This window comes from Lampetra planeri, chromosome 3, assembly GCF_965212315.1.
Source record: "Lampetra planeri chromosome 3, kcLamPlan1.2.h2, whole genome shotgun sequence".
NCBI classification, from domain to species: Eukaryota; Metazoa; Chordata; class Hyperoartia; order Petromyzontiformes; family Petromyzontidae; genus Lampetra; species Lampetra planeri.
The window spans coordinates 5,863,914-5,878,405 of NC_136109.1; the positions used below are offsets into that span (position 1 = coordinate 5,863,914).

Consider the following 14,492-nt stretch of genomic DNA (forward strand, 5'->3'; position numbering starts at 1 on the left):
CGTCGATCGCATACTCACATGTCTTGGTCAGTGGGGGACCGGGCGTGGCTCCACTGCCCCCAGGTACCGGCGGGCACATCCCCCAAACTGCACAGGCCGTGGCGAGGGCCTGTGACACTAGTGGATGTTCAGAACTTGCAGAGTATCCGTGTTCAGTACGAAAATCGGCGGTGGTATGTCCACTCCTCACGGCTTAAACCCTATGTTGACGCGCGTGTCGGCCCTTCATCCCCACTAGTTGACCTGCCGGGTTCCGTCGAGCCGACCACGCCGATTGTCACATCCAGTGATCCCAAGGGGGACTGTGTTGTGCCTCCTACAGATGAACAGGTTCTGAGGGCTGAGGCGGCCCCAGCCGCCCCCCCTCCAATGAGACCTGTCCTGGACGTGACCAAGCATCAACAACCTACTTCTTCTTCGAGCCTACCACCTCCTGTCCATCCGGAAGCAAGTGGATCATGCGCTGGAAGCGGAGGGGGTCCCGCGTCGCGTACGCGGTCGAAATCTCTTCCGTTTCGTTAACGTTTGATCGTTCGTTTAATTCCCTGTTGTTACTGCGCTGCAGGGGCGCCCTAATGTATGTGGTGATTCTTGTTGTATGGGTGACTTTTTTTTTAAATGTTGTTGGGCGCAGGGACGCCGGTTCACCCTCGTATCGTTAAACGCACCTTGGTGCCCTAATAATATGTTCGGAATTGGTTTATCACCCTTTCCCAGCCGAGACGGCTACTTTTTTTTCACCGGGGGGGGGGGGGGGGTGATGTAATAACAGCTATAGTGGGTTCACGTGGGGGATTGGCTTGCCGGTCCTGCTTGTAGCCAATAAGGGTCGAGATAGGGAGCGTGGGGCCGGCGTGATCACGGCATGTCATCAGGGCCCAGCCATTTGGGGCCCCAGCTAATGGGGATCCGGATAAGAGGCGTGGTCCCGGGATTGACAGGGAACCATCGAGAACGGTCGAGATTGCCCATGGAGGATTGGCTGGGGGGACCACGTGACGAAGGGATTAAGAGGGAGGAGAGAGAGATGATCGGGGAGAGACGGGGAACTGAACGGGGCGAGAGCCACGCGCGAACGGGGCTCCGGGTGCCACGTGCGCGGTGGAAGTTGGTGGGAGTCCGCCGCTCTCCGTTGTCTGCCAGCAACGGAGCGTGTGGGAACAAGTGTACCGTGAAGTGAAAATAAAGAAGACCGATTCCGAATCCGTCTCCGGAGAATTATTACAACTGCATAATGTGCCGGTGTAAACTAAAAGACTGTGCAGGAGGCAAGGGGAAACACCTCCACACTCGTTCTCTCGTCGCGGCTCAAAAAGCCGCGTACAGGAATGAGATCGGATGGGAAGGTGAGAGCTTGAGTCAAAGCTGCAATCAGCAGGCTTACTGCTCTCCAGAGGCACATTTACTCCCTAAAAATGTAAGTCATCACGGATTTGAGGGTGATAGCAAGTTGCATAAATACTTGAAACCATAGGTAAATTATTATTTATTTTACAATATAGACTATCCTGGAATAACAGAGCCAACCTCATCTATATATATAAAATCGCAAATCTGTCTGTCTGTCTGTGTGTGTGTCTGTCTGTCTGTGTGTCGCCGGACCATACGCAGTTTCATTGGACGAAATGTGAGGGATTTGCGAGACACGATTGGTCCGTTTGGTTTTCCTAGCGTTGCGATTGGCCTGTTCATCGAGGCCGTGGCGGAGTAGCGCAGTTGGTAGCGCCCTCGCTTCCCATGCCAAAGGTCGCGGGATCGATCCCCGCGTCCTTCACAGGCGAATATATTTTTAAATCCTTTATATTAAGTTCGCTGCCACGCATATAAAGAATTTATAGTGAAAAACTTTCTTTTTACGGGTTATACTTATTATTTATTACTGCAGAGCGGCCGAGGAGATCGTGGCTGGGGGGGGGGGGGGGGCAGGGGTAGCAGCCCAACCCCAGCCTGCCAAGGTGACACCTTGGCCGGCTGGGTAATCTAGGCGAGGCCGGAGGCTCTGCACGGGACTAGGCCTCACCACGCCACTCTGACAGGTGAGTACTTTGTGCTATACAGTCCATAAATACTGCTATAGAGTCAGCATGTACTGCTGTAATCATAGCAGGTACCACCACAGTATGCACTGCTGCAGTGAAAGCAGGTACCACCACAGTCAGTATGCACTGCAGTTACATTATTAAGAGTAGTTTTGAAATATTTTTAAAACCCGGGCAACGCCGGGTACTTCCTGCTAGTACAATATATAGTTTTTTTAAAAATAGTATTAGGTAATATTCACTTTCAAAAGGAAAGGAAATGTGTGCATATCTATGGGACCTTTTTTCAAGATCAAAATGATGAAATAAAAGAATAGGCTTCACCCTGTCTGGCAATAAAACAGGAGGTGTTAGATGTTCAAACACCAAATAGATACCTATTGCAAGACATCAAGTCTGGATTAACCACATACACTTGTGGTAAAACATGCCAACACACAAGCTCTGATTTTTTTATGCATTATCTTTGTAACTGATTTGCCTACACCAAACAGCCTTCTCTACGGCCTTGTCTCACCAGTGTTAGACCAGAGAATGCCAAAAGGCGAAGAGTATAAAGGAAATGCAAGTACCAAAGTATTATATTCTTTGGGTCTGTCGGTAAAGTCACGTGGATAGGTTCAAAGAAAATAGCAAAAAACTACGACGTTTCGATCGCAACACAAGCGGTCGTCATCAGGAAGACATCAGGAAGACGACCGCTTGTGTTGCGATTGAAATGTCATAGTTTTTTGTTATTTTCTTTGAACCTATCTACGTAATTTTACCGAAAGACTCAAAGAATATGAATTCCTGCAGTCACGAAAGCTTTAAGTCAAGATTTATCAAAGTATGAATAGCTCGGGTTGAGCAGTTACATCTATGGGACCATTTTGTCAGAATCAAAATCGTGAAAGAAAAATAGTCTTTACCCTTAATGCTGGAACACATTAACACCTGTTTTATTGCCAGAAAGGGTAGAGTCAATAAAAAAAATCCACAATTTGTAAAACAGGTTTTGCTCTTCTTTTACTCTAAAGACTGCCGATTGACAACAAGAAGCAGGACTTTATGATTTGCACAAAACTGACAAATGTTTCTCACTGAGAACAAAACAAGAGGCATCTTCAAAGAATATTCAGATATTCTTGGTGTTATAATCAAGTCACCTGCATCTGGGTCTGCTATTATATATATATTTTCTCAAAATATTCAGTAGTCCTCCTATATGAAGCCAGCCAGCGGCTTGCAATCGGAAAGTTACAAGTTCAAATCCTGGGTGATGGATGACTCGGCCCATTATCTTTCCAGTTAATAAATGAGGTACCATTTTGTGGAGAAGTCCAGGGTGGTTGTGCTAGGGAATTAAGGATGTCCACCACTGGCTAAGAGCTGTACACTGGAGATGAGCACCACATCAATGCTCATTTTAACAGCAACTCAGTGACCTATTTGATCTATAAAACACAGACATACGCATTGCTTTTGTGGACTAACTCAGGCAGCACTGAATAGCCTCCAGTTTGTATAAATATTATGCAAAATAATTTCAAACCGCTCTCTCAAGTAGTCACGCTACATTGGGAACTGTTGGAAAGGGGTCGCGTAATTTATTTAAAATACATCTTTAATTGTCCCAGATGACAATGATCAAACCTTCGCCTTAAAATTAATTATAAGTAATGCACCTGGAGCAGAGGGTCTCTCCAACGGTGGTGGAGGCGTCTGAGCTGCCACCTCGTATCCGTAGAGCTTCTGCACCTTGGCCACGTCGCAGGGGCTCAGGGAATTGCCATGCCCCATGTGCAGCATGAGGAGCGGGTTCTTGGGGATGATGGTCGGGTTGCGCTCATCCACCGAGCCCGCCGTCCTGGACACGAACAAACACAGGTACTCATATGTGTAGCGCTAAGTACAGTAGAATGAGGAAATATGGGTGTAGAGGCAAGCACTAGGGTGCGTGGTACTGGGTGCTTGCAGAGAGAGGCTGATGAGTCCTACCGACAAGAGTAGGGGATAGCAGCCACTCCGCCAGCACAGTGAGTGAATGCCACATGATTGGTCACTGGGGAGCGTGGTGCGGGCTGCTGGCAGAAGGGGGCATATGAGGACGAGTCACCCTGGCCTCGGGTGAAGCAACGTGATGGGTCAGGGTGAGGAATGTGGGGCCAAGGTGACCGAGGGAACACGGGAAGTGTAGCCGGGAATCTTCTGGATAGTTCCTGAAGGGGGCGTGGTTAAAGGCGGAGTTAGGCCGCGCCGGGAGAGACTGTATACTTGTGTGTATTAGGGTCACTGAATGTGTTACGAGGTGCGTGAATGCCCATCCTTGTCAGCCAAATATAACATAGTTTCTAATATTAGACAAACTTGTTGATAAGCTAATAGACAAAGTCCGAGATTCAGGTTGAGCAGAACACCAGGTTGATGGCAATCACAGAAACAATGGGTGTGAGGCTCTGGTGAAGGGGTTTGGTAGAGTTTTCCATTTAAGATAGTGAGTGAGTCTCCAGTTAAATAGTGAATGGAAAAGCAAGCAATTTAAGCGAGCGGAAGTTAGGCTCTTATTAAATAGAATAACAAAAGCATACAAGGTGAATCAATGGTTATGAAGTTTCAATTACTTATTAGGCAGGGGGACTGTCATTGGGCAAATGGATAAGGGGCATCACTATATAAGCAACATGGGGAAGGGGACTCAGAGTGAGCGACTGAAGGGTGTGGAGACTGCATTCAGATTGGCAGCTCAATTTAGGGAGGGGATCCAGCATCAGATTGAGGAGTGCAACATCGGGGCTGGCGGAGTCTGGTCATTAGGTGGGTGTGGAATTTGATGGCATATTACGGTTTATATAGCAGAACAATCCATACATACAAAGACATGCATGTGCACAGTGAAAGTATGGATTATGCGTGCAATGCAAGAGCACTATTGTGTGGGCGCAGATGTAAATGTGGATGTGCGGTGGTGCGCTTATGTGCGGGTGCATACATACATGCTGTAGTGAAGAATGGAGTTGTAGTCATAAGGCGCTGACAAATCCTGAGGATTTGATTCAATTTTCACCATTTGGCATTTCCATTCTGAAAAAGAACACATTTTGCCAACGACAACCTAACCATCAACCACGACCTCAACAATGTTCCTCACCACAGACTCAAGTCCCGATGCCCCTTCTAGGATCACGATGTCACCAACTTAGAATCTCACCCAGAACCAGACAGAAGCTGGTGAACAGAGAGGATCAACGTGGACGTCCACAACAAACACCTAATTCGAGACCCAAACATCGCACTTTCTGGCTTTGACATTGCCAGGACATCAACAGTCCGACATACACATATCCTTTATAAATGGAGAGCGAATGACAAGCCAGAATGTGATTGAAGTCATGCAACCAAAACTATGGACTATATAGGAAACCACTGCAGTATGCACTCCTACAAGGGAGGAATAGCAAAACTACACAAACTTTCTCCTGAAGTGCTCTCAGGGCTGGTAGCACTTGACATTGGTATTAAGCTCCTGAACAAATTTCTATACACAATAATAAACAGAATTGAGTGCGTGCACACTTGTGCTATATACCGGGCTTGACGTTGTCACTCAGAACAAAGACGTAGTCATCGCGGTCGCTGCGGCAGTGTTCGTGGTGGAAGCCGAGCGCGTGCATCAACTCGTGCAGCACGACGCCCTTGGTCACCTTCCCGGGCTCTAGAGACAGCGGCTGCTCCCCCCCCTGCTTCCCCAGCAGTGACCAGCTCTTACTAAGCGGCCTGAAACATGGAAAATCACGTTACCTCGTTATTGATATGAGCAACATTGGCTTGAATGAGTCAACATGTTTATTTACAAGAGTCTGCGTGAAGAATCTACTCGTTGAAATAAGCTAATCCGAGTTATACGGGAAAATATGTAGCAATACAAGGGTTTCAGATGATGCAATTATGCACCGCAATAAGTTCAAAATAGAGATATTTCCAGCCACTTTATAATCGATGAAACAACGATTTGTCTCACCAAGGAAACATATCATAAGATGTTTTTGGTCTATCGGCCAACGGGATTTTTGTACTAATGCTCCCAGCAGCATTTTCATGCACATTCTGGAATGGTTTTGGGTTCATCATCTCATCAACAAATGTTACCAAGTTTACTGATGTGATGATAAACATGAGTCCTCTACAAAACTGTGGTTCCCATTCAGTGAAGTATAAACATTTTACATGTCTTATTGTTTAACGGTGCATTGTGTACAAGGCTGTCGATGATGATATCAGACCATCTAGCAACATTTGTTCAGAATGCCACACTGCTGATGAGACTCAGGATGTTGCATCTGCCTGCCTAAACTCTTGCTGCTCTATAATATTTGTCTAGAAGCTCATAGGCTGGTGGATTAAAGTGTAATTTTACTTTATTTAAAGTGGTACTTTAGACCATGATCTATTGTTATAATACAAATGAAAACATTTAATATATCCCATGCATAAGATGTTTAATGCACGATCAAGTCCACTATTACGTTTTACCTGCCATATTCTGGGAACGTTTTATAAATGATGTATTGATATTTTCATTACATAACTGAAATTTACATTAATTCCTATCAGGCCACATGGTGTATAGTACGGTCTCCAACTTGTATTCACCCTATCCCTCTGGCCTCTCTATATGCCATAAAAAAGGGTCATTGCCCAAAAGTCACCCATTATATAGTTTTCAATTAAGGCAGTGTTATTCATGAATGTGTTCTTGTGCGCCACTACCAATACAGGATCACCAAATAATATAAATTTCCACCCAACCTTACATAGTATAAGTTGAACATTTTAGTTTATACTTTTGACCATGTGAAATATATTTCACCTTGTAAGTATAAAAAACTCCACCACCATAACAAGTAGCAGAACAAGAACAATGACTTGGACATGACTGCCTCGAATCTCGTGTATTCATGATGATATTCTTAGGTTTTTTCGGTAAAGTCACGTAGGTAAAAAATTTAAATTAATAAAAGTAAAATAAAACAAAATAAAAATCACGACGTTTCGGAGGCATTTCTGACCAACACCACCTGGCCGGTGAGTTAAGACATGTACATCGGGCCCTCAGGATGAACGGATGCTCTGACCGCACCATACGCCAGGCTGTTTCTCCCACCATACAGAGGCAGCCACATGAAACTCCGACCAAAACTGTCACGTTGCCATACATAGCAGGCGTGACCAGGAAGATCTCCAAAATTCTAAACAAACATAGGCTCCAAGTCCGATTCAGTACAGTGCATAAAATCCGTGATCTGATTCCATCTGTGGAGGATGTCGTTCCTGACTTGCGGTATCGTGGAGTCTACAGACTGGGTTGCAGTTGTGGTGATTGCTGCATTGGAGAAACGAGACGTCATGTTTCTGATCGTGTCCGCGAGCACAAGTCAGATCTGAAACACGTTAGAACTGATTCTTCGGCCGTTGCCGATCATTGCTACAACTCTGTGGGCTCTCATGAAATTGTTTTTTTCCGAGACCGGGGTGCTCTGCAGGCCTCCTGGCTGCCATCAAAGGTTTGTACGCAAAGCCATACAGATATTCAAACACAGACATAATTTCAACCGTGATGAGGGTTACAAACTGAGTAATCATTGGAAAGATGTGATTAACCATGCAAAAAGAATTTAACTACACTTATTTGGACCATCTTATTTGACAGACAACTATTACAGGTTACTGATAGACAGCCAGTTTGTTTTACCAGTTTTAGTTTTACTTGCTTTCTTTTTTCACACTTTTGTTATGTAGGCTAGGCGTTAGTTACAAACCGCACCTCTCCATAACAAAAGCTCAGTCTTTTGTTATGCAGTTTATTCTTAGTCTTAAGCCTCACCTTACCATATTAATAAAAAGTGTGACGTTCCTGGCCCTTCCCCCCTCAACCATTATATATACGGGGTGGTATTTTTTGTAATTTCTCATTTACTTGATACAGCTGTCGTGGCTGTGACGGCTCCACCTGAAGACGGAGGCTTGTGTTGCCTCCGAAACGTCGTGATTTTTATTTTGTTTTATTTTACTTTTATTAATTTAATTTTTTTACCTACGTGACTTTACCGAAAAAACCTAAGAATATGAATCCTTGCAGTCACGAAAGCTTCAAATCTAGTATTCATGCTGAGTTAATTACAGACCAGAGGCAAGCTGGGTCTTCAGCTAGGCCAGAACTGAACGAACTGGGCAGGGTGTCGTCTATCCTGCTTTGACCCTGGTGCCCCTGGCTCCTAACACCCTTCAGATAAAAGCCTCCCTCAAGTGACTGACGCGACTCCGCGACCAACCCAAGCAGGGATCTCAGTGAAGTCGCAGGGTGGCGATTAGGATGCGGTCGTTGAACACAAACTCTGACAAAAACGTAATTTTCGTGCTGCTCAACCTGGGATACTTTGAGCACAAGTAGATATGTTTCTAAGTTTTCACATGTTATTAAAAATACACCTACCCAGTGAGGTGAGAGATCTATCCCAGCATGTGCTGCTTACTGCAACGGGTAGGGCTAGGTCTTCGGTCAGCTCAGCTTAGCAGAGCCGTGTGATATCAACCCGGGAGCACGGTCATCGTGAATCCAAGCCAACAAGGCTGTTGGCTGTCTCCGCATACCGAACATGGCTGAGAGTGTAGAGGAGAATTGATGTGATTTCCTATCTATCCTATACTTGTGGTATTGTTTTAAATGTTGAATGTGAGCAACTCTCACCCATCCAGTGCTTGGATGTGAATGAAGTCCTTCTCCATGCTGTACATTTTGAAATGGACACAGGTTTTGTTCCCAAACTCCTGCACTGCCCGAGTGATGGTCTCCACATCACAGTCATCTGCCAGAAAGCACAATACTTAATAATTTACATGTGTTTACATGTTTGACCTTTCCAGTGCATGCAGTTGTATGTATGTTGAAGTTATTTTGCGTCGTATGTAGCCAAAAGGTTTTTAGCCTCTGTGTTACAGTGTGACAAAAACTTAAAAAGTCCATAACCACTCACTATAAAACCTACATCACCACGCACAAGTAGAAATTAACATGCAGTTTGTAGTTTGTGAATACAACTACAATTCAAATGACATTAAAACTACAAATGCAAACATGATATATGCTTGAAAAAGCATCAGTATTCACTACAAAATGTAAAGAAACAGAGGTTTAAGGAAATATTTTTTTAAAAACAGCACAGATGCTGGTTACAATGCAGGTCCTGGGACACCTCTGCAGATTCTGTAACTCAGCACTGGCACAGAGGGCATGTTGATGTCTATTCCTCAATGGCATGTACAGTCAACAGCAATTCATATGACCAAATACAATAATACAAATGGGAGTTATTAACTATTCTTAGGGTGGTAATATGTATATGAATAGTGTAATATTAATATACAATTAAATCAAAATAATAATTATACATTTTGAGCCGCGTCATGTCGACCCAGGATTCACTTCCGGATGAATGTCTCCCCAAACTGTCTGGCATGGGGATTGTTTGACCATACTTCACCATACTAGTGAGTGCAGAATGGTGACGTGAGAGTTACCAGGACTATGATAATTGTTGTTTTACCCTTCTATCTGGCAACAAAACTGACACCTTTTTACAAGGAGTCATGTTTGCATATACCGCAATACCTTTAGTCATAATACAAACAAAAGACATAACTCTGATAATGTGCACTGTCCTTGAAGTTGATTGGTCCACACCCGAGACAGCTTTCCTTAGAGCCTAGTCTCACATAGGTTGGACCAGATGACGCCAAAAGGCGCACAATTCAAAGACAATGCACCATCAGAGTATGAGAGCTCGGGGAACCTCATTTGCCAGTAAAAATATGATAATTGGTTTTTACCCTTCTATCTGGCAACAAAACTGACACAACCCATGTGAGACTAGGCTCTAAGGAAAGCTGTCTCGGGTGTGGACCAATCAACTTCAAGGACAGTGCACATTATCAGAGTTATGTCTTTTGTTTGTATTATGACTGCAGGTATTGCGGTATATGCAAACATGACTCCTTGTAAAAAGGTGTCAGTTTTGTTGCCAGATAGAAGGGTAAAAAACCGATTATCATATTTTTACTGGCAAATGAGGTTCCCATAGTGTAGATGCTTGCCCCGAGCTCTCATACTCTGATGGTGCATTGTCTTTGAGTTGTGCGCCTTTTGGCGTCATCTGGTCCAACCCATGTGAGACTAGGCTCTAAGGAAAGCTGTCTCGGGTGTGGACCAATCAACTTCAAGGACAGTGCACATTATCAGAGTTATGTATTTTGTTTGTATTATGACTGCAGGTATTGTGGTATATTGTAAAAAGGTGTCAGTTTTGTTGCCAGATAGAAGGGTAAAAAACCAATTATCATATTTTTACTGGCAAATGAGGTTCCCATAGTGTAGTTACCAGGACTAGTTTATATTCCACACGTCACTGATATTGGCTGTGGCTGGGAATAAAACTGAGGTCACTAAATTCATGAACCTAGTTATGGCCGTACGAATTAGAACACTAACATGAAGCATATACAGTGAGGGATAACAGTATTTGATCCCCTGCTGATTTTGTACGTTTGCCCACTGACAAAGAAATGATCAGTCTATAATTTTAATGGTAGGTTTATTTGAACAGTGAGAGACAGAATAACAACAACAAAATCCAGAAAAACGCATGTCAAAAATGTTATAAATTGATTGGCATTTTAATGAGGGAAATAAGTATTTGACCCCTCTGCAAAACATGACTTAGTACTTGGTGGCAAAACCCTTGTTGGCAATTACAGAGGTCAGACGTTTCTTGTAGTTGGCCACCAGGTTTGCACACATCTCAGGAGAGATTTTGTCCCACTCCTCTTTGCAGATCTTCTCCAAGTCATTAAGGTTTCGAGGCTGACGTTTGGCAACTCAGCTCCCTCCACATATTATTTTATGGGATTAAGGTCTGGAGACTGGCTAGGCCACTCCAGGACCTTAATGTGCTTCTTCTTGAGCCACTCCTTTGTTGCCTCGGCCGTGTGTTTTGGGTAATTGTCCTGCTGGAATACCCATCCACGACCCATTTTCAATGCCCTGGCTGAGGGAAGGAGGTTCTCACCAAAGATTTGATGGTACATGGCCCCGTCCATCGTCCCTTTGATGCGGTGAAGTTGTCCTGTCCCCTTAGCAGAAAAACACCCCCAAAGCATAATGTTTCCATCTCCATGTTTGACGGTGGGGATGGTGTTCTTTGGGTCATAGGCAGCATTCCTCCTCCTCCAAACACGGCGAGTTGAGTTGATGCCAAAGAGCTCCATTTTGGTCTCATATGACCACAACACTTTCACCCAGTTGTCCTCTGAATCATTCAGATGTTCATTGGCAAACTTCAGACGGCATGTATATGTGTTTTCTTGAGCAGGGGGACCTTGCGGGCGCTGCAGGATTTCAGTCTTTTACGGCGTAGTGTGTTACCAACTGTTTTCTTGGTGACTATGGTCCCAGCTGCCTTGAGATCATTGACAAGATCCTCCCATGTAGTTCCGGGCTGATTCCTCACTGTTCTCATGATCATTGCAACTCCACGAGGTGAGATCTTGCATGGAGCCCCAGGCCGAGGGAGATTGACAGTTCTTTTGTGTTTCTTCCATTTGCGAATAATCGCACCCACTGTTGTCACCTTCTCACCAAGCTGCTTGGCGATGGTCTTAAAGCCCATTCCAGCCTTGTGTAGGTCTACAATCTTGTCCCTGACATCCTTGGAGAGCTCTTTGGTCTTGGCCATGGTGGAGAGTTTGGAATCTGATTGATTGATTGCTTCTGTGAACAGGTGTCTTTTATACAGGTAACGAGCTGAGATTAGGAGCACTCCCTTTAAGAGTGTGCTCCTAATCTCAGCTCGTTACCTGTATAAAAGTCACATGGGAGCCAGAAATCTTTCTGATTGAAAGGGGGTCAAATACTTATTTCCCTCATTAAAATGCAAATCAATTTATAACATTTTTGACATGCGTTTTTCTGGATTTTGTTGTTGTTATTCTGTCTCTCACTGTTCAAATAAACCTACCATTAAAATTATAGACTGACCATTTCTTTGTCAGTGGGCAAACGTACAAAATCAGCAGGGGATCAAATACTTTTTTCCCTCACTGTAATAGTGGCATGTAGAGCGCTGGGTCGCGATTAGCTCAGGGCAGAAGGGTGACACTTCAGGCCTCATGCTTCCTTGGGACACACGTAGGCAGCAGATACGTGACTCATAGCCCAGAGTCACATGGTGCACTGAGAGGTGAGAATGAGTGCACACAGAGCTTGGATAATTTAATTATAAGCGATCTTTAATTATGGAATAACACAAATCGTATGTAAATTGCCTCTAGCATAATTTTAGAGTTTGTTAATGCTAATCTGGTTAGTATTTGCTACATTTAATTACAAAAACTTATAGTACACCCAAACATCGCCCATTCTGGGGATTATTTTCTGGAAAACAGGTACAATTGGCAATCCGCAAACTCAAAGGCCTATGGGGAAAATATGGTTTGTGTTACGGTTAGTAATACAACACCCCTTATATTTTTGTATGTTTCCCAACATTAACCCAAACATGAAACACGTAGTATTGTAATGCAAAATATGATTACTACAGTAACAAAAAAATCACGCTGCTGAACCTCACTGCTTCACTGCTTGCTGGAACATGTGAACTGTAACCCGCGACGGGCTGCATGGGAGACATGATGGCAGCAGCATTTGAGGAATCTGGAAGTGGTACCCATCTTGACCTTGCCACAGCATCATGGGGTATTGTAGAGTATCATATGCTCTGTGTGTCTCAGGAATTTTCTTGATGATGTGGTCTTGGAATCGAAGCACAATGTCTCTCTTACCATGTTCGTCACCCACCATAAGAACAGCAACCTCACCACAAGTTGGGGCATTGAACCTCCGTTTGCTCCCCCATTAGAACCTTGGATGCACTGATTACAACCTGATAATGATTGGATATGACTTATTGGGCTGCATGTTTGAAACTTGTAATCAATAAATTGTGTTGGTTGAACATCCCTTGGAGGGAGAGGACAATTTCTAGTCTGGTAGCAGGAACATTGCTGCATCGCTGGTTACCTTCATCTCCCATGAAGTATACCTGAATAAACTTATGCTCTTCGCCAGGCAGTGGCTGAATGTATCCGATTCGATGATAGACTTGGCCTTCAACTTTGAAGGTGGGCATAAATCCTGGCTCCACTATCTCCTTTGTTGCACTAAAAGAAGTAATTTAAAAGCAAGAATTGTACTTCTTGATGTTGGTCAGAAAGTGTTTAGACCCTGGGGTATGGCCAGATACCAAGGATTTCAGTGGCTCAGGGGGGGTCTGCATAAGGCAAAGTTTGACTTTTCCATCACTGCAGCACATTGCCTTGGATTCTCCTTTCCACTTTTTAGCACCACATTCTTCACAAGTAATTGACATAGAGCCTAATATCACCATGGACTGATAATTATCGATCTCAGGTTGGTAATCTAAAGCTGCTCTGTTCCAGTACAGATAATTTATTCTTGTTCTTGATGCAGCAGCATAACGGACTTGCCTCTTGCGCACCATTTTTTTATGTTGTGGTTACTCAGCCCGTGCTGCTTTAGTGACTGTGCGTTCCCTGGCTTGTCGAGATGCAGAATGTTCAGCGTGTTCTTCAACCCGTGCTGCTGCAGTGACTTTGTGGTCCTTGGCTTGTAGTGATGCACGATATTCAGGGTTTTTTTTCAGCCCATGCTGCTGCAGTGGCTATGCAGTCTGTAGCTTGTCTCCATGCACTCTGTTTAGGATTTACCTCAGCTTGTGCGTCTGCAGAAGTAACTGTGCAGTCTGTAGCTTGTCTCCATGCACGCTGTTCAGGGTTTACCTCATCTTGGGCTGCTGCAGTGGCTGTGCAGTCTCTGGCTTGTCTCCGTGCATGCTGCTTTTCAGTTTCCTCAGCCGGTGCTGCTGAGGTGCCTTCGTTATTTGTCCCGTACTATTTGTTTTATGCGCCACAGCGCCACTCTCTTTGTGTTTGTTTTTATCTTGGAGAGGCTTAATTTTTTTCTTTTTGACATGTTTAACGCGAAGAAGAACCTCCATCCCAATCGTCGCCGCTTGTCAAGCTTGTTTGCGTTGCTAGGGGCTACCGCGAGTCGGCGTTTTACGCACATGTGCAGATGCGTGCTTTTTTGGCGCACTCAAAGTTATCATTACGATCAGCGTAAATTGTTACAAAGTGTGATTTTCTTAGTTTACATTGGACCAAGGGCAAAAACAAATAGCTTTTTGTCCGGGGCTTAGCTTGTTGTATCTGTGTTATTTGTTGAAATGTAAACCCAACAGTTTGTCAGTTAAAAGCGTTACAAGGATAGGCGTGCGCAGACAGGCAGACAAAAATTACGTTTATAGGTAAGATGGTAACATCTGTGATGAGATAACCCACAAT

General features: G+C 44.3%; 2 protein-coding genes across 3 annotated transcripts in view; both read right to left on the bottom strand.

Annotated features, from left to right (window-relative positions):
• LOC144736816 (uncharacterized) overlaps positions 1 to 14,492 on the bottom strand; it is a 674,279-nt gene that overhangs the window by 303,108 nt on the left and 356,679 nt on the right. The gene's annotated exons all lie outside the window — the stretch shown is intronic.
• Positions 1 to 14,492, bottom strand: part of LOC144736856 (zinc metalloproteinase nas-36-like) — a 33,319-nt gene that overhangs the window by 9,565 nt on the left and 9,262 nt on the right. Inside the window, exons 6-9 of the mRNA XM_078619512.1 lie at positions 8,767 to 8,884; positions 5,608 to 5,795; positions 5,015 to 5,102; positions 3,707 to 3,888 (exon numbers count right to left, since the gene is read on the bottom strand). Coding sequence (XP_078475638.1) covers positions 3,707 to 3,888; positions 5,015 to 5,102; positions 5,608 to 5,795; positions 8,767 to 8,884 — 576 coding nt within the window. The remainder of the gene's footprint in view (positions 1 to 3,706; positions 3,889 to 5,014; positions 5,103 to 5,607; positions 5,796 to 8,766; positions 8,885 to 14,492) is intronic.